We start from the raw sequence: 21,347 nt of genomic DNA, 5'->3' as shown, positions 1-21,347 counted from the left end.
ACGGAGTGAGCGAAGGATTAATTTAACATTTTCAAGAGAAAACCTATATTGTGAGGCTATTTGTAGCGAGTTAGTTTATTGCTTGAATCTGTTTAATTGAACTTATTCGGAGATATTTTCGAGAACAAGTATCGCGAAATCGTCTCTGTATAATTTTAATTTATGTATAAATTATGTACATTTAACTCCTGTAAAAAAACCATACATTTAATTTAAGAAACAAAATGATGAGAAGGAGATCAAACGGCTGTATTTATTTTAAACACGAAGATTATTATTAAGCTCTATAGGAACGCGGCGCGATATAGTCTAATTTGAATGAAATTATTTTAATTATTCTCCGACATTTTTGAATAATCACAGGTTTATGCATTTATAATTAGCGCATTTATGACTGCGATGATTGGTGCGTAATTGCATACCGTCATGTTCCAGTGTATCGTGCCTAGATAAATAAAATAATTTATCAGCTATAACAATGAATCATCAGCTATAATGTTTTTTCTCTGTTCCTCTTTTCTGTCTTCCTTTTTCTATATATATAATTGCGTGCGAAATATATTTCTTCTTTCCTTCTAAATTAAATATAATATAAAGACATATATATATTAGATTATAAAAGGTTGTATTTTAACAAAAAAATCACTCTATTTGATATTATTTATATTATATTTATTATTTTATATGCGTTTATGTTATTTAATTATAATATTATTTATTAATTGTGTGCAATAAGATAAATATTATAATTATTAAATTAAAAAAAATATACATATATATAGTTCTCTTTTAATTTTTTTAAATCTGCAGCTAACTTTGCAGCTCTTGTCACGTGACTGATTTTAGTTCACTCATAATCCGAGCAGTGGCGCTGAAATTCGTTATTCTTGCGGCAAGTTCCGTCAACCCCTAACCTTAAAATTTTTTGCCAGATTATCAGGTATCAAAAAACCTTTTAATACACGTTGACGGCACGGAAAATACCAAATATATAAAAAAAATGTCAGATTATCAAAGCGCCGCGAACCGACACGATGCAAACGAGACCCTATCCTATATACCTATGATGCCGTCGAATACTATACTTGGCAATATTGTGGAGAGAAAGTTTAAGGAAAAATTCAAGTTCGACAGCAATCGCGTTTCTACCGTAGAACGTGAACTTGGATTTCCTAAGGTTTTTAAGTTGGATGACATCGAACTTACAAAAGTATGTTACATCTCGTATAACATTATATCTAAGATATGCTGTTTCTATTTTAAAACTATATTATTTCGTTTATTTGTAGAATACCAGTGGCAAGCAGAGTTTATTTCGACAACATGTTTCTACACTGAAATCTGTGAAAGATGATTCAACAAAGATTCAAAGGGATGAATCTTTGCATTGTGACAAAGAAGGAGCAAGTTTTATAGCAGAGGATCAATTGGCTATTAAGATTCATCAAGAAAATTTGGATAAGTTAGCTAAAATGAGTGAGGCAGAAATATTAAAAAAAAAAAGGCTGATTGAGGATGTTCTAGATTCTAAAATAATACAATTCTTAAAAAATAAGAAAAAATGCAGAGAAAGATCGATTGAAGAAAGTATGCAAGGTACTATGCCAGTTGCAAATAGAGCAATAATGAGTACAGAATTTAATGATAAGAAGCTAAAACTTTCCTCAAATGATAATGATACAAAAATAGAAAATAATACATCGAGTGTTTCAATCACAAAAGAAACAGCAATAGATGTAGAAGTATCTAATGATAAAAAGATAGAAGCTAATACAAACATGGACTATGAGGATGATACAGTCAACATACCAAAGTCATCTAAAGAAATATTGGAAGCAAGCAAGCAGAAGGGATGGCTGCATATGAACACACCAGAACCAGAAAAACTGAAATGGATGGAAGATTTGACAGAAGAGAAAAAAGATGAACCTGTAATAAACGAAGAATACAATGCTAGATTTGATTTTAATGGTCAATATTAAATATATATATATAATAATATAATATTTTGATAATGTTCTGCTCATATGTACTTATTATTTATTGTAATTCTTTCAGGTCTCTTATTGCCATACAAAGATGAGAGCTTAACTGTAGACAAGGGACTTCATCATCATGGAGAGGAACCTGAACGTCCTGGGTATTCCCTTCAAGAATTATTACAGCTGAGTAGATCTTCTATTCAACAGCAACGATGTAAAGCCCTTACTACTCTAGCTAATATTATGGAGAAGACACACGAGGGCATATATGACAAAGCTCTGCATCCATCACCATTGATTGCATTGAGTCAAAAGAATATATTGTTGCTATTGAGATTCTCACTGGACGACTCGTCTGTAGCTGTGGTCACAGCATCCTTGCAGGCGTTAAGAGCTTTCTTGGTTAGTGAGGCAGACGAGATATGTCTGGATAGACTACATGGATTCAACAGATATACAGAACCAATCTTGATGCCCCAATTGGAAGAGAAGGATACGAGTAGCCTGAAAGATCATGAATTGGCACAGTTGGACGCAGTGGCTACACTATTGAGATCTGATTTCCTGTTACGAATCAGGTATTTTTCATTATTGTTTTTTTTAATTAAATATTTATCTACATTTTTTTATTTAAATGCGAAAAATATTATAAATCTAGTTGTTTTATCATTTTCTTTAAACACTTAAAATTGGAAAGCTAATTTAGAAATGTAACTTTGTAGATACATCCTAAGTGAAATGCATCCACCACCCATTGGAGTAACGTGTGCCTTAGAGATACTTATTCGCCTTGCAAGACACTCGCACATAACGGCGCTAAATATCTCATCCATGCCATACTTGTTAAATACTATTATCCAAAATTTTATACCACTGTCTATTGACCGATTAGGTATTATGACTTTAATTCTCTTCAATTTTCAAATAAATTTTATTCAAGATTTTATTTACGAATAATTTAAAACCTATATTTTGTTACAGCAATGCAAGACGCAATAAATAACGTTTACGGAATCCCTGTAGTTAAGGCGATTAAACTGTGTCGTATTCTTGTTACATATGGTAAGAAGCCCGTTGCGCAGAAATTGAATGACTTCAAAATTATCAACAGTATCTTAACATACGTTAATATAGAGATAGGGTAAGATCACTGGTTTTTTATATATATATATATATAATAACATACATACGCGCATTTATTTTTATTTATTAATAATGTACTTCATTAGGAAAGATGACTTGGATCTCAGCATCGAGAGTCTGCGACTTTGGCGTATATTGTTGCAATATGAAATAGGACTGGAGAGTGTCGCGGATACCCTTATATTGCAATTGCAGCTATTGTTGAGTAATCATGATATTCAAAGCACATCAAAAAACGAGTTGGCCCACGAACGCGCTGCGGCATTAATTAGCGTAGCGAGTCGTGAAAAAAGTTTGCAATCAAGCATATCCACATTGTTAAAGAAATGGAGTACTCAATTCTCATCAGTATCTAATGCAACGGTAAGTACAATTATTAATTATAATTATGTATATCATACAATGACATAATTTTATATTATATAATTATATAAAATGTAAAATTTATATAATTAATTGATAAACATAATATTCATGTTATTTTTAATTTAAGATTGTAAGTTTTTCATTTCAAAAATATCCTTTAATTTATAACTTGTAAAAAAAGTATTTAGCATTATTTAATTTAAAACAGGTTATATATTTCTCATATGAATCTTTTAATACTCGTAAAATCGTCTGAATTAACAGGAGAATATATTTTGCAAAGAGGTAATAGGTAGTGTAGTGCAGCAAAATAGTCTGAAAAATCATTTGAGGTAATAGGAGAATATGTTTTGCAAAGAGGTTGTTATCAGGAAAATACATTTGCGAAGAGGTTATAATAGAAGTGTTGGTAAATTACCATTGTCACCTATCTTACCGACGAGGTAATGCCGCCAATTACTGATTACCTCTTCGCAAATATATTTTCTTAATAACGACCTCTTTGCAAAATATATTCTCCTAATAACTCAAATGATTTTTCGAACTATTAAAAGACATTTATCGCTGCCACTACCTCTTCGCAAAATATATTTTCCTGTTAACTCAGACGACTTTTCAGACATTAAAAGACGTATTTTACTGCATTACTTTTTCACAAAATATATTGCCCTATTAATTCAGATGATTTTTCGAGCGTAATTAAGACACATATTATTACTTGTTTAACTGCTTCTCTTTACAAAATATAATCTTTTTACAAAATATAATCTCTTTATAAGATGTAATCTGCTGGACAACACAAGAGAAAGCGCTAATATAAATATTACAATATTATGAATAGTTAATCTAATGACTAGTAAAATAAATTTTTATAAATTTCAGTGGGGTGCTATGAAATTAATTGCAGAAACTTTATCCGCTGTTGACGAGATATCCGCAATCGAAACTGCATGGTTATCTAATAAATACATTTTCTCGAGACTTTGGTAAGTTTATTTCTTCTTTCTTATATTGAAAATGTTATATATACAAGAAATTAAAATGACATTTAACATATTCATCTTTTGCAGCTCTAGTTCGAATTTATTGAGCGACTGCAACCCGGCAACGGAACGAGAACCGTCTTGTCTACCAAACTTGGACGTTTATACGGAAAATGGAGAACCGCAGCCGATCGTGTCAATAAATTCTTGTGTACCGTTCTTTGTAACGGTATTGACAACATTTCATAATCACTCACGTATAGCGGAAATTCGCATGATACTCGAGCATCCGGACTTTTGCAAATACATACGAGACTTAGAAAAGTTCGATTGGAGTTTCGAAACATCATGGTACAGTCGAACGGAATTACACCTTTTGACAGAGATGGTAAAAACGGCATCACTCCTAGGGAACTCGATTAATAATCAGACAGCGCACATTATATGGAAGATCGCCATCAAACTTATGTCGGCTTTGCCCGCGGATTCTACGGATCAAGTGAGAGAGCTGCTCAAGATCGCGCTGTCCAGCGAGAAAATGAATTTGGAGATCATTGTCAATGAATTGGTCAAATTAGATTTGACTACGTCGACGGATCAAGTTAAGATAGATTTACGCTCGGATGCGGCATCGCTATATGAAGATACATCGTTCCAAACGGCGACTGGAATCAGGCGGCGATGCCAAAGGACTGGCTCTTTTTACCCATCGTTCACATATACAATAAATGTAAAAGCAATGTCAAATTGCAGTCGGAGGATAAAGACAGCGTTGTGACGGTGCTGAGTCTAGCGTTGATCTTGCCCGATCTCACGAGAAGGCTGTCGCCCACTCTGCAATTCAGTAGACTCATCCTGGTGTACCTCTGCGACACGATATACCTGGACAAGGACGTGTCCGTGTTGCTGGCGAAAGTCCTGTCGAATCTGTTGACGAGACACCACGCGCGACTGGACTTCCAGGCAGAGCTGCAGGGGCTGAGCTCCTTCACCGATCTGTTTACGGCGTTGTGCGAGCAATTTTGCTCGAGTTCGTATGGTGACAATAATTTCGCAGCGACGTTGCTGGTGCCGCTAGCACAAAAACACGACGCACACTATCGAAAACTATTGTGGTCAGAACATGCGGCCGCGTTGCGATATCTGCGATTGCCACTGGAGAAATTGCTGTTGCCGCTGAAGGATTATCTCTATCCTGAAGAGGAGGACGCGTCGCTCATAGATTGTTACATCACGGCGCTGGTTCGCGGAACGATTAGAGAGACCTGGTGTCCGGTTCCATTCGTGATCGCGCTACATCATTCGGCGATGTACTTGAAGCGCACGAGCAAACTGGCGGTGCGAATGCGAACGCAAATGGAGAAGTTAAGGAACAGAGATGTCGCAGATAGGTTGTTACACTACGAACCACCGCGATTATAATGATATAAGAGAGACGCAAAAACTAAAACAATGTGATTTATGTGTATTATTTGCATATGAATATCTTTTTTAAATCTTTGGTATTTAAATACTTGAAGATCTCGATATCATTCTTATTCACATTTGTCTAATTTATAGTCTTTTTTTATTAATTTGAGACTTCCATTCAGTTATTTGTAACGAAAAAAATGAAAATATGTGAATTATTTATCTCTTTTTTTATAATTATAGTTCTGAATTTCTTTCATTAAATATAATACATTTGTTAAAATTTTCTACATTGATATTTTAAAATTAGATTCATGCGTAATACAATTTGTATTTCTTTATATAATTTATTTCAATCAAAGTTAGAAAGTACAGGTATCGTACGTTTATCATTAGTTGTATATATATACATTATACTGCGTGTAAATACAGTACGTAGATTTATACAACAATAATTTCAATAAAATCCACTGAACGAATAGTGAAAGAGAGATATAAATAATCTGCACAATATTACAATAAGCGTAGAGACGTTAATTGGTCACGTTGCTGATTGCCAAAAGTTTTCGAGTATTGTGGTGCGTCTATAATTAATTCATAAAGAGTCCTACATTTACCGCGTGTTTTAAATCCATCGAATTTCGGATTAAAGAGACAGATTTCTCGGCATAAAAATTCTCAATTTTCTGTAAAGTGCCAGAATATGAAAGAGGCGGAAATTAAATTGTAGATGAGAAAAGTAACACTCAAGCGAACGTATAGCATTAACGATGCATGCAAAAATGTATTTTGTTGCCAAGTTATAAAAGCTGACACCGCGCCGCTAATTTTTTCTTTCGATTAAAACATATTGTTCTTCTCTGTACATATCGCGACGTATTATTGCCTCGCGATTGATTCAATTAAATATTAATCAGCAATCAATGACGCGCGTTCGATACATAGTATGTATGTATATATACCCGATATATTTAAGTATTCAAGTTATCGATGCGTTTGCATTAGTTTTTTATTAACTTCTGCAACGGTGCTGTCTCGCTAAAGAGCTTAAAGTATCGATCAAAAACGCACAATTGCGTAATTACGCGATTAATTATTTCTTCCGACATTATGTTAAATATTTAATGATTTATTCGATATCATCATAAAATTAATGTTGTTATATACCACGGACTGATTGTAACGAAATTAATGCGCAAACAAATTTAGTAATATATATCATATATCTTAGAAGAAAAGAGCGCAGCGCGCAAAATTAGTTTAGATTCTTTGAATAACTTAATCTACATCATTAGTGATACAATGTTGTTTGCCAACTGGCAACGATCAATCTCAATTATCCGTCGATCATGATAACATTTCCGCGAAATTTCCACGCGATCTATATTCTACTGAATTAAAAATACATTATTTCAACGAAGTTTATTCCGTATAATCTATTAGCTTCATTAATAGACTTCGTCCATCCCAAAAGGGCTACGTTTGACGTATTAGAATCCTAGGTAAAAATTTGTAAGCGTCTTTTTTCCTATTACGAGATTAACAGAGAATTATAACAGTTTATCAAAACTTACACAGATGGAAAATACTATATTAGATTCTCGCTAACCTCGGGTACTATCGATTTTATCTATCTTTATTTTCATTTCGAATCCTCAGAATATCCTCGGAGGACAGGCGTAAAATATTATTCAGTGGATCGAGTGCGAAGCATCGATTGCGGCGCGGCGTCGGGTTTGCTCTTATCGCCCGTATAAACAAATGTAATAAGGATGACGACGACGTCATTCGTTCGTTAAGATTCTATGCCGAGCTTTCTGTAGGTCTCCCGGTCGACCGTGACGAGACGTCCTTCGACGCTGGAGCAATCGAGCTCGATGCAGTGTAATCTGGCACCCCATTCGCAGTGACTTTGATCCTCCAGCCGGTAGTACTTGATCTGCAGACACGTGGTCAGGTAGCCGGAGCCGAGGACTCGCATAGCGATCGGCAGATCCTCCCGGTGGCCGCGTGCACTCGCCGTGATATCCTTGGTGCTGTGATAAGCGCTGTAAGCGCACGCTGTGCTATCTCTCGCGCGTTCGATCGCCTCCACCGGTTTTCCACCAATACTCAGGGATCTGAAAAGAAGATTCTATTAGAAAATGTAGTGTCTATCATATAAAAAATTAAACTTACACAAATTGATTTAGTAATTATATTCATGCACTAGTGGATCCTGAAGTCGATAATGAGAAGGATTTCTACAAAATTATTTGGTTTAATAATGAACGTATTTTCGCAATTTGGATTACAATAATTTCTTTTAATTTGGAAGAGAGAGGGCTTTAATTACAACCGCTTCTCATCCTTCAGGATCCAGTGTATTCATATTATTTTTGAATTATTTCCTATTTCATAAGTATACATATAAATTAATTCTTATAAACTAAATTAAAATTATATTAAAATTACATTATAAATAAATATAAAATATATAATATATTCTTATGTTTCTTAATGTAATATTCTATTAAAATCTTAGTTTAAAATGACATATCAAGTTAAGAAATATGAAGGCAAAGAAAATCGATTGACTTTCCTACATTCGTTTTAAAGTGCACGCTAAATGTGCATGTCTTTATAATGACAAGAAAAGTTTACTTATTATATATCCTCACGCTAACATTGTACATGACCCATTTCTTTTCGACAAGCCTGCTTATTTATGTTTAAATTAAGAAATATCGCATCTGTTTAGTCGGCAGTCTATCTGTCTTGCGAGAAAGCTGATGGAAGTTCGAACGGATGTGACTGTACAGTGATGATTGAAATGAGTTGAGACGAGTTTCACGACGTAGTAAAACTTCTTCTTTTTTTAGAAGCGAAAATAGATGTTTTGCATAGCACACAATCGTTGCCACGTGTGTACATATACTTTGCTATAATATTTTTCCCATGCCTGGCGTAACATCAAGATAAACGTAATCGACAATTATTATGTATAGGTATACCAGGCACATTCTATTAGTGCTTATAGCATTTAAAAATAGCGATTCACAAGAGTAATTAAGAAATAACAAATCATAAGAAATTGAGATATCAAATCAAAACAAGAATGTTCAAAGAGTTCGCTCTTTTATTTAGTCCAAATAAAAATTGCTCTAAAATTTCAAGCGCTCTTAATTCATTATAGTGATTCAAAATGGTCAATCTTTGTAGAAAGACGCGTAAGTTTTATAAGTTATAATGAAAACAAATAATATAAATATAATCAAAAATGCTTGAAGCTACTGTTTATTGCACTATTTTCTCGAAACAGATTAGTTACTTTAATTGATTAAAAACACCTAAAATTTTGTTGACCAGGGCAATTTCGCATATTGTTACTGTGAGATAATCATAGATCAATCGAATAAATTCTAGTATTTCTGTATCTTTAAATCCCACTCATTTTTGAATTTTACAGATCAACAGATCTTTGATAGATCAACAAAATTTGCCAGATATTCTCGGATGCTTTGATCCTTATTAGATCGACAGGTCCATATATCTTTAGAACGTGCTAGTTTCTCATATGGACACGAGGCGTGCTCTTTGACTTTCGCCCTGATTGACTTTATTTTTAGAGTTTTCGACGAAAACGACGAGTGCGTGCAAATGATCTTCGTGCTTGTAGTCGTCGTATCAGTCGCGTGTATCGATTTGAAGATAAACAACAAAGTCGCGTGGCAGAAATCAACTGATTATCTACAAGCGGACGAGAATCTGTTAGAATCCTATAAAGTATATAAAAGAGGACATGAGATAATATAATGTACGGCGAGGAGGGAATCTGTACGTTTCTCACAGTATCTGTGAAGGAAACTCTCTCGAAAATCGCACGTTTCCAGAGCTTATTGCGGTAGCAACACGTAGATACATTTCACTTTCATAAATTTGTGTCTACGCTTCGATTTTCTATAAAATCGTTCAATTAACGCTAAACACATTGATTTCCCTCTTGAAAGAACAATTATAATTAATATTAAAAAATTAAGATGTAAATATAAATATAATTGTTCTCCCACGAGAACAATTCTTCCTATTTCGCAGAAAAATTGCAGTAAAAATGAAATATTTCGAGTGTCTAGACATGGTTTAAGCGATCATACGTTTTGTAAGATGGATTATCCAGTTTTAGACATTAAAAATGCACGTGCAGAAGCTGCACACCTAAAATAAGAGATGAGCCGGGACGAAACCGGGACGGATTTTGCCGGCAAAGGCGCAATACGGTCGACGGTAGGCATTATCGTTCGTAAAAAATGCAACACCCGCTGGCTCGTAACATCATAAGCTCGTCTATCTGTTCACATTTCGCGTCCTCCTGCCTTACTTCCGTCCGTGGGGAAATATTACACAGTGAGTAAACGAGGACGGCGAACTTTCCGGTGCTTACTGCGAAAGTTTAATTCGAGTTGGATGAAAAATAAATAGCGGTTCAATAGCTGGATGAATCCAGCCGGAACGAATACGACTATGTGTTCTATTAATTATTCGTCAAGCAGGAGAATAATATAATAATTAATTAATTAATATATAGAATGCGAATAATTACAATAATAAACTATACGGCGAATTAAATCAATCGTTGATAATCTATTTTCGATGGTTTGCGCCGAGGAACGGATCGTTACGATTATCGCGTTGTTACCGTAGAATTGAAAAGTGGGCGAGGATGCATCGCGTGATTCGGACTAATAATCCGGAGGTGGGCCGCTGCTTAAAATTCCACGAGATATTTCGACGATAAAGCCGAAGGGAAGAAAAGTCGAATTTTCCATCGGCGGGATTTTTCATTCTGCCCGAAAAATAAAAGCACATCGAAAGAGTTACTCTATTCCCACCAGCACGCAAACCTTCGTGACTTTTCTAAGATCACCTCGGACACTTCCGGTGGTAGGCATTCCGGAATTGCTGAAATATTTATGCGCATTTGTCTTTATCGCCAAATTCAATTTCGTGTTTAACGCGTATAAATCCTGTAATCGCGTAATCTATCAGTCGTAAATCATATCGTGAAATATTGAGGTGGCAGCCGAAGAAAAAAACGGAAAGACTCAAGCTCAATTATCAATCTTAATAAAATCTCTCTTACAATTTTATCTCGAAAACTCTACTGAATAGGTTTCATCTCTCTTTTGATGTATAATATATAAAGAGATGTCATATATAATAAAACGCTACTTCGTCTTAATCGAGGGAGATTACGGTACTTAAGATATCGTTTTCGGCGTCAGCTTCCTCCAAAGACCTTGATATTTTTCGGATCACATTTCCGCGTACAAACGATCGCATATCCCTCGCATGTAATTAGCATTTATTGCCGGTAACTACGCGGGACTACCGTAATTTATCAGGCGCTCTTATTAATCACAATACGATAATATCTCAAACTCATTTGATTGAATTTATTCCCGTGACACGTATCCATTACGTGAAACACGATTGCAGCAGCAGCAACGTACAAAAGGCGCATCCATCACGTTGTTTCGGGGCTTCCGCGATAAGACGATCCCTGCGAGTCGATCGGGGCGAGGGTACCAAAGTCGCTTATAAGCAGCACGAGCGACCATGTAGAATCACTCGATCGATTTTCCGAAGTTGATGCAAGTTTTGCAGTTCAAGGCGATAACACTAGTCTACTTTTCTCGCGTCCGCTCGAGGGATCGTTGCCGCAAACAGCTGGCGCACTCGCACGCATTTCAAGCTTGTGGGCCCTCTGCGATGCCTCGTCACCGATTCGAGGATCGCGTATATTTATCACAAACTACGCACGAGGATTGATTAACTCTACACACTGGAATCAATGCGGTTTCGTCCTATTGTACAAGCGATGTTTCTCGATAAAGATTGATATTTAATTAGCTGTGTGTGGGTGTGAGAATCTATTCGCTCGAGTATCTAGTTTCGCCGATTCAGTTGTAGTTTATTTGATTTTAACTGTGGGCACCAACTTTCCTCTACTCCCTCGAGTTCGACTTTGCGCAATTCCAGTTGCAACTTTGTTCGCACTACATGTACTTGCAATTTCGAGAGGAAACTTTTACGATACAATGCCATATACGTATAAATTGGGATAAATACACAGTTTTTGTCACAGTCAAAATTAAAATCCTGCGCGTTTAAATCTCACCTCTCATAAAGGTTTTATTATCAAGGATCTTTTACAGCGATAAATATCTGGATATATATTTGCTTGCTTAGACATTATTTTAAACCTTCCATTTGCGATAGTGTAATCGTTTCAAATTAAGAACCTCTAGGGTTTACTTGGATCAATGTTTGTAAAAAATTTATTATGAATTTCTTTAAAGTCCAAATTGCAGACTCTAACAATCTAACGTGCCATGCACAATTAAAATTTATTTTACAGAAGTTAAATAGCAAGAGAAATGTAATTAAACTACATTTAGTTTTGAAATAAAATATTAATTAAGAGTGTCCGAAAATCTTTCTGGAGAAACTAATAATGAAGTGTTAATGTGAGTTTATTCGTAACATTACTTGATAAATTACTTGGCGTGGAATGACAATATTTTCCTCCGTTAAGAATTCGCGAAAGAGCAAACGTGCGTTTACACATGCGTTCGGTAACCGAATTTATTTTCGGTATTACGACTAAGTTGGCATTATTAGTGATTCTATATCTGTGTGTGTGTGTAGCGAGAAGTCGTAATCCTCGTCCCTAGAGCATAGAACACGTCGAAATTTATCGCCAGCTCCTGCCCCATCTTCGCGCTCAAGATGATCGTATAAATTTCTAATAAACTGCTATTAGTCGAATGGGACTTTTTCACACGAGTTATAACCCCCCGTTGGAAGGCAGTTATGTAACAACTTCCTATCATTATTCAATAGATTTCTAATAAATAATTTCACATTACAATAGAATTATATTCCGACTCATTTAGCATTCTTCATTGCAATGAAAATTTAACTGTATTCATAAAACTCAATATTTCATGTATGATATATTAAGATTTTATTAATATAGTTAGATTTTTATTATCATAAAAAGTGATAAAACTGATCTATCGAAATCTAGTAACAAAAATGATATCACCAAAGATATATCCAGGTTTAAATTCAGTAAATCTTTTTACATACATCTATTTTTTCAATTGAAATCAATAATCCAATTCGAGTCTAAAATTACGAGAGGCGAGAATTAAGAATGGCCTAATATCTCGATCGCAATCACCCGATATACGCATATATGTATGTGTATATTATTAATTGCACATTCACTGTACCCACTGCAGCAGTTGCGGCGGTTTGAAGCTGATGTCGAGCCGGTAGGTCGTATCGCAGCTCAGCTTCACCGTCTTTAGTTGCCGGAATCTGGCGGATGTTTCCATCTTACAGTAGACCGGACCGGCGCCCGGTTCCCTCCTCAGGGACAAGGTCACGCGAAAATGTCCATCGGCCCCCATTTAGCCGCCGCTCAAATACCCCATAATAGTCGTCCGAAGACGCGCAAAGTCTGCGGGTATCCCACAGACAGGTAGACGAAGAGGGAGACGGAAAAAGACCGACTGGTTCGCGCATCGAACACGCGGTATCACGTCAACGTGTCCCGCATCGATACGTACTATCGGGTTGACCGCAAGAAGAGGAGACGGTGCAACCTGCGCCGCGGACGTCGCAACGCTCACTGATCCAACGGGCGACGGTTTGACGTTTGCGACGCCGACCCGGGACTCGGCGGCTTTCCTCCTTCTTCTCGCGTCGACGACCGGCGCGAATCTTCCTCATAAGATCGACCAGCATTAAGCTCCCCGCAGCGATGGGCAGAGGTTTCAGGATAAATTCGAAAAGAATTCTGCGTGCGTGAGAGGATGATGTTAGTATTAAAATTTGTAAGCGAGAGAAGGTGGACTTAAATTAACAATTTTAAATTTTGCAAGAAAAATAAATCTGAAAGAAATTTGCGAAAAAGTAAATTTATATCAGTGTGCTGCAATTCTTGGATGATGCTTGATATCGATATGCAGTTAATTTTTTCTGAGTTAGAATATTAATACAAAATTAAGGATGTGTAAGTGAACAGTTTCAACTTGCCTTCTAATATTCGTGGTCGTCGATTACGTTTTTATGTTTCTTGGGAACTACGTTGTGCAAATTAAAGTCATGCTCTTCTAATTGATATTGTCTACGTGATACATAATGCATGGGTGGACAGGAGGAGCCTCACAGCTTTCTAAACAAGGATTATTACATGGATTAATTAAAACAATAATGACATGGATATTGGAGCATTTATAAGCAGTTGATAAGAAAAGTTTTATTACCATAATAGAATAAAAAAGCAGGATATAGGATGCTTCGAAGAACTTTGTCTGGATATAAGTTCATTATATTATATTCAAGAAAATATAATATTAAAATAAAGCTTATTATTTTATGCATTTCTTACATTATAAAATATATCTGCTTCTCTCTAAATATGATTATTCGTATTCTGATTTATTCTAATTTATAGAATGCAAAGTCATGTTTGCACGCGCACTTAACGTGCAAAGCACACAATAATGTTCTAATCTAATATATAAATCACTCTCCTAGAAATAACATTAATATTAACGATAGAGAGGATCGGTAAAAATACTCTCTTTTACGGCGTAAAAACGTTAGCTAGATTGACACTTCGTGCGCTCATAGACTTATGATATTCCTTTGTTACTTTCTAGTATAAAAAAAAGCAACTAAAGCTTTAATTGAGGAAAATGTTTCAATCTAATGGCCTTGGCCGGCCTCCTTAACTGCGAAAGATCGATTTGGCATGCAACTAAAACAGTTTACGATCCGACCTCTATTAGTAATGACGCACAAAGAGAGAGAAATATATATTTTCACGCGTCGAGTAATTCCGTACGATTTTCGATTGTAATCACATTATAATTACAACGCATTGCGTAATTAACATGTGCCTATGACACGTGAATATGCAATAGGTATAAATAATTGTGTCAAACCTATTATAAATCACGTCTTTCGCGTGATGTTTGCACAATTAAAATAACGAACAAGTGTAGTTTTGCATAAGATTTAAGTTGGGTATAATTTTAGATGAATCGTGTGAGATATAATTATTTCTCGCACACGAAGGTAGCTATGTGCAAAAGTAATTGCAAGATCGATACTTACTCCGAAAGAGGGTCCGAATAGTTCTAGATCTTTCATTAAGGCATTCTTCTCTTTATTCCACCTACGACTTCGCGCGACAAAGGGCGCAGGCACGTATCTGATTTCTCCGTAGAATTAAAATCGGTTCCTACTTTAGCTTAATTTGCTTTATATATTTCAGACTTCCATATATCTCTCCAATTCTGAGCGACATCCATAATTAAGTGTCGCCGTTCGATCTGTTTTTCCTCGGACTTGTCGTTGGAATGCACGCTCAACGCCTGACCGACTTTAATGGTCTGGCCGATTTGCAGGGAGAATTGAAAGTCTCGCGGTGCCTCGAACAGAAGCACAATCGTGGATCCGAGTCTGAACTCACCGAACAGTTCACCTTTATCTATACGAGTGTATCCTAAATTCGTCTCCTTTGGATGCGCGAATTCTGGCCACTGCACCGTATTGGTCGTCAGGCTTTCATCACAGTAAACTCTCACGGAGCCCACGTTCGTCGCGCCGATTGCTGTATAGGCCATAAAACCGCCTGTCCATTCTCCGACATACACGACGCGTTCGTTCAGCGAGAACAGATTATGCATAAACTTCAGCACCTTTGGATTGACACTTAATAATTTTCCTAAAAAGAAAAAAGAGTAGAGTTGTTTAGAAAAATAAAATACAGATTTTATAGCCTACAGTTTTAAAACATACCTGGAAAATGCCGTCGGAATTTTATATTCCAATCAGTGGGACTATGAAATCGATGATAATTACCAGGTGCCAAATAAATAGTTAATTGATACAATCTGTTGTCTGGATTCTTTAAGAGTGAATTAATATAATCGTCCGCGAGTTTTCTCGACGTGGAATCATTTAAGTCTCCTAAAAACTGTCTAAGATCGTACGTAACTCCTTTCACTTGTTCCACACGACAAGAAGTTACTGGTCCGAAATAAAGAACTTTGCCATCTGCGGGCGAAATCTGTGCACAATTTCCAGTCAACAATATATTAATTATTTTGTCACATTAGATTTGAAGACAAGATGTAATAATCTGCTTGTAATAAAACAGTCACCATGTTTGCATTCTCAGCAATTGGTCTCGCATTGTGCTTAAGCGCCCTTACAAAAAATTCCACTAGGTTTGGAAATGCAGACAGATCCAATTCTATCTCGTCCAGATCGGCGTGAAATATATTCGCGTAAAATTTGTAGAGCGTTGGTCTCAAACTCACTGGCAAGTCAATGCTCGTTAACCAACCCCATACTCTGCTGGTTGTTCGCAATGGCAGGCAGCAATAGCATGTAACCTGTAATAATAAAGCTTTACATTTCATTCAATAACTCAACAGAGATTTGCAGCAAGTCCATTTCATAACGACATTACCACAACATCATTTAACAATTCTGGCCTATCATGTATGTCGATGGAATATCCATGTTTGTGTAAATAATCCCATTGTGTCGCTGCGAGTAGCGATAACCCGATTCCAGGGATAATCACTTTCCAACGTCGACGAGTGTTCTTGACATATCTTATATTGGCACTTGAACAGCTTCTGACGTGATTTGTTAAACGTTGCGATGCTATTCGCAATAAAGAGCCGCAATGTTGACATCCTCTGAAAAAACGCAGAGGTTATATTAGTATACAAGCAGAGAGAAAATCATCAAGTAGTAAAATAAAATTTAATAAAACTTACCTGACAAGACGACCTAGTCTCCACATATTATTCGTAATCATCTTGCGATTGGTTTAATTTATTATCTAATCTGCAAATATACATGATATAAATTATTCCTTACATGCGTATTGCACGTGTGATCTTGAACCATGTGATATCTTGCGAAGAGGTAATCGGTAGTAGTGCAGCAATAAATGTCTGAAAAATATCATTTGAGGTAATAGGAGAATATGATTTGCAAAGAGGTCGCTATTAGGAAAATAGATTTACGAGGAGGTTACATGAAGTGTCGGTAAAATAAGTGTCGATAATATAGTGTTGTAGTAAGTTACCAACGATGGTAATTTACCGACAGAATCTTGTCGGTAATTACTGATGTTATCTAGCTCTTGTAAATGTTGCCCTAACGGCGACTTCTTTGCAAATTATATTCTCCTATTAACTCAGACGATTTTTCGTCCGTTTATAAGACACACGCGCCATTATCCAATCTCATGTATTTATTTTATTTAATTAAAATTAAGTAATTAATTAGTTAATTGACTTAATTAAAATTAATCAAATAATTAGTCAATTTATTTTATTAAAATTAATCAATTAATTAGTTAATTTATTAAATTAAAATTAATTTATTCGTTCATTTAATTAAAATTAACTAAATGATTAGTTAATATTTAATTAACGCATAATTCATCGTTTTCAAATTCGATCTGCAATGTTAATATGCTTCAAACTAATAGATAGAGTTATCATAAATATTTTAATTAATTAAGATTCTATATATAATTTTATTATTTTATATATATTTATAATTTTTTATTCAAAAAAAGAAAAAAAATAAAAACATCGAACATTCAATACATACATACGTCAACCAAGTAAACGTCTTTGTAATAATAAACATACATGCGACGCGCGGCGTGAAGGGGTCAAAGAACGCAGACGCGTTCCTCGACTGTCACATCGCGTGCACGCGCGTCGCGCGGGCCGCCACTCACTGACAGTGCGAGGAGGCGCACACTAGGAGGCGGGGGCGCGATAACAGGTGGCTCCGCGTCGCGGCAGGTGAATCGGAGTGGCCTTTTTTTTTCATACGCCGCGCGATCATAACTGGTTCGCCCAGTCTTCGCTCTCGTCGGTCAGTTTCCCATTGTTTTCCGTCGCTGTCGTCTACTCTCGTCGGTCTCTCTTGATCTGTCACCCTCCCGGATTGCGACACCTCGCTGCGAGATATTATTACATATTTTGCGTCATCGGGGATCCGGATTCACCAGCCGTTCGCTCGACGAGCCCGTCTTCCCGAGGGGAGACATGACGCGACGCTGCTCTAGAACGGTATCTTGAAACGGGGGGCAACGACGTCGGCGCCGAGGAGAAGGTCCGAAAGGGATCCGTCGACGGAATAGTTGCAATCTGACGTATGAAAGGTCGGGGCTGCGGTAAGATCAAGAGTGAGACAATGCCGCCATCCTCGCACACCAACTGGACGAGGCCGTTGCTCAAGGACGGACAGACCATACAGATGCAGGTCGCCAAGCAGCAGCAGCAGCCGATGACGACGATGATGGTGACGATGGCGACGGCAGCGACGACAACGTCGTCGTCGACGGCTTTTGGTACCGGAGCGCAAAATCAAAGCGTGATGGAGCATCCTGCGACACCCCTTGACAAAAGAATCAAAGTAGTCCTGGTAGGAGATGGTGCTGTTGGCAAGACCAGCTTGGTAGTCTCGTACTCCACCAACGGCTTCCCTGGAGAATACGTGCCCACTGCGTTTGACAATTATAATGGTTTGTATTATGGTTTTGGGATGTTCGCTAATAATATAGCTAAGAGTCAAGGATACGCTGCAGGTGACTATGGAGCGACACATATACAGTTTATTTTGTAAAATGCAATTTATAAAAATGATAGGGTAATGTGCAAATTCTTAAAATTGTTTACTTTTCTCTTTCATAGTTCATTCTTCTTTTTGTTTTTATTTGAGAGCATAAGCAAAGCAAAATATAATTAAGTCGATCCAACAATACTAATATCTTTGTAATAATATTTATCTAGTAGTTGTAAATGTCGTACAAGATTCAAAAGATATACTACAGATGACTATGAAACGACACATATTCAGGTTGTTTTGTAAAATGCAATTTTGAAAATGATAGGATAATGTGCAAATTCTTAAAATGTTTACTTTTCTCTCTCATAGTTAGTTCTTCTTTTTGTTTTTATTTGGCACTTATGAGAGCATAAATAAATAAAAATATAATTAAGTTGATTCAACAATACTAATATCTTTGTAATATTTATCTAGTGGTTGTAAATGTTGATGGACAACCACTGAATGTTCAGCTATGTGATACAGCAGGCCAAGATGACTTCGATCCCTTGAGATCATTGTGCTATCCAGAGACAGATGTGTTCCTAGTTTGCTTCAGTGTTGTATGTCCTTCATCTTACCACAGCGTGGCTTCCAGATGGATCAATGAAGTCAGAAAATACTGCCCTGGTGCTCCAATCATTTTGGTATGATTTATAAATAGATTGTATATCTAATAATATTTGCTAGTAATATTATATTTATAATTATAATACATTAATAGAAATGTTGTAAATTTAACAATTGTATACATCATCATAATTATCCAGGTGGGAACGAAAAGCGATCTCAGATCGGATGTACGTTTGATGCTGCAACTGGCGAGATACGGTCAGGCACCGATCACGACAATCCAGGGTCATCAGTTGGCGCGGAGGCTGGGCGCCGTCAATTACGTGGAGACATCCGCGTTGACGCAACACGACCTCAAGGAGGCCTTCGATCAGGCGATAGTTAGTGCCCTCAATACACGACGCGGAGGCGCCAATTTACTCTACCGGCGTAGGAAGCCGCCCTCATTGTGGCGTAGATGGTTGTGCTGCTGGGAACGCCCGTCTTCGAACGAAACTTAAAAAGAAAACAATCATATTATGAGTGAGATAGACTCTATACTTCTTTAGAATCCCTCTGTGATCAGGCGGTCGCTCTCCCCTCTGTCAGGATCATCCTTCCCTACCTGGTATCTAGCTTGGTAGCTAAGTTTATTGAGGATTATCTCGATATACAAGAGAGGCAGCTAATACTTTGTTATTTAGATTTTAGATAGGGCAAGACTATTAATAGATACTTCCGCGCGCTAAAATAAATGTCGAGAGCAATCCTGTTACATGCGACGCTTTAACATAATTCGCTCGTTTGCGAGGATTGCCTAACTTTTTTTACATATGTTAAAAACGTTTTACGAACTAATAAACTGCCAGAATAACGCCAAGTAGAATATTAGCTAAAAAGCCATACAGTGCCGAAAATAATGACGCCTAACTTTGTTAGTGGATAATTTTGTACTTAAGGATTGCTCGTGACATTACGCAGGGATCCTAATACATTGAGAAACATTATTGGGAGCAAATTGTTAGTCGAATTATAATTCTGACAGACGGAACGAGCGAGTGCCGCCCTCGTAAAATTCCTGAAGTCGCACTTGAGTGTGGCATAATTTATTGTACAATATTAATCATTATATTTTTGTTATACTAGCATATATAGTAATTGGCTACTCGCTGGTTGTGATTTTCGTACATGTAATATCTTTGTTTTAATTGTTGCGGTAAAGATTCAGTTCTTTCCCACTTTTTTCTCCCATTTTTTCTCTCTTTATCGAGGATATTAGGTGGCCCTTTTTGCCACGTGTGGCGTATAACAATTGTATATTTTTTACTTGTTACGATATCGTATATATATACATTTATAAATATATATATATAAATATATATATATTTATTTTTTAATATCTTTGATATATTGGTATTTTAGTAGAGTAATAGTAGCTTTAAAACGTCACATCACACACACACACACACACACATATATATATATATATATATATGTGTGTGTGTATATAAAATTTATATAGCGTAAGCGATATTGATAACAATGATATTTGGTAAACGTTTTTTTTTTTATTTTTTTTTATTTTTTTTTTAATAAACATATGTGATGTAATAGTATTTGTACGAGCGATATCAATAACGATAGAAGAACGTTAATACAATAATTAGCGCGAAAATACATCCATTTAACGATTTACTAAATGTATGTACTTCAAACTGTTAGAAAAGGTTGCTGTGATCTTACTTGAAACTTTCTTCCGGATATTCTATGGATGTGTTTTGCATTATGGAATTGTATGCGAATAAGACTGCAGATATTCAAATCGAGATATTCAAAATAATAAAATGCATAATATCATAGACTTATTTTACTGTATACTTCATTTTTCTATATCATGTGTAGCGCATCAAAAATAAATTGTATATAAATATTTATTCATCTCAAACAAGAATAGTCTCTTTATGTATGTCATACCTAAAATTAGCGATAACATGTGGGGAACTAGTTAGCTTAATAATAGTCGTCTGACAAAAGCAACATAAGATCTGCGTTAGATTTCTGATTCTGTTTAGATTGAAAAAAAATTATGGAAATATAAACTGTGTGATAAGAATAAGAATTAAACTTTCACTGTAAATGAAAATAACTTCCTTTAGTAAAGTATTGCAATCAAACATTAAAAAAAAAGATGAACAATATGTAATAT

The 21,347-nt window shown here is 36.0% G+C and overlaps 4 protein-coding genes across 4 annotated transcripts; 2 read left to right on the top strand and 2 right to left on the bottom strand.

Annotated features, from left to right (window-relative positions):
* The first annotated feature begins 868 nt into the window (after positions 1-868).
* Positions 869-6,936, top strand: LOC114938273 (RNA polymerase II-associated protein 1). Its single transcript, XM_029312140.2, is given in 9 exon segments — positions 869-1,210; positions 1,290-1,971; positions 2,059-2,560; positions 2,705-2,874; positions 2,964-3,123; positions 3,212-3,488; positions 4,374-4,477; positions 4,562-5,115; positions 5,118-6,936. Coding segments are annotated over 9 exon segments (3,438 nt in total). The 5' UTR covers positions 869-1,000; the 3' UTR covers positions 5,897-6,936.
* Positions 6,212-13,917, bottom strand: LOC114938237 (CB1 cannabinoid receptor-interacting protein 1). Its single transcript, XM_029312088.2, has 2 exons — positions 13,166-13,917; positions 6,212-8,004 (listed from the first exon to the last, which is right to left on the bottom strand). The coding sequence occupies exons 1-2, from the start codon at positions 13,339-13,341 to the stop codon at positions 7,680-7,682; spliced, it is 501 nt and encodes a 166-aa protein (XP_029167921.1). The 5' UTR covers positions 13,342-13,917; the 3' UTR covers positions 6,212-7,679.
* A 367-nt stretch (positions 13,918-14,284) lies between these two features.
* On the bottom strand, positions 14,285-16,961 carry Pisd (phosphatidylserine decarboxylase). Its single transcript, XM_029312085.2, has 5 exons — positions 16,735-16,961; positions 16,419-16,653; positions 16,108-16,341; positions 15,743-16,013; positions 14,285-15,668 (listed from the first exon to the last, which is right to left on the bottom strand). The coding sequence occupies exons 1-5, from the start codon at positions 16,773-16,775 to the stop codon at positions 15,193-15,195; spliced, it is 1,257 nt and encodes a 418-aa protein (XP_029167918.1). The 5' UTR covers positions 16,776-16,961; the 3' UTR covers positions 14,285-15,192.
* Positions 16,962-17,667: 706 nt separating this feature from the next.
* On the top strand, positions 17,668-21,092 carry LOC114938236 (uncharacterized). Its single transcript, XM_029312086.2, has 3 exons — positions 17,668-18,506; positions 19,025-19,236; positions 19,360-21,092. The coding sequence occupies exons 1-3, from the start codon at positions 18,137-18,139 to the stop codon at positions 19,660-19,662; spliced, it is 885 nt and encodes a 294-aa protein (XP_029167919.1). The 5' UTR covers positions 17,668-18,136; the 3' UTR covers positions 19,663-21,092.
* Positions 21,093-21,347: the final 255 nt, after the last annotated feature.

This window comes from Nylanderia fulva, unplaced genomic scaffold (genome assembly GCF_048542155.1).
Source record: "Nylanderia fulva isolate GAGA-0341 unplaced genomic scaffold, ASM4854215v1 Scaffold17, whole genome shotgun sequence".
In the NCBI taxonomy this organism is placed as follows: Eukaryota; Metazoa; Arthropoda; class Insecta; order Hymenoptera; family Formicidae; genus Nylanderia; species Nylanderia fulva.
The sequence above is the reverse complement of the archived record's forward strand: the minus strand, read 5'-3'. Positions and strand labels throughout refer to the sequence as shown.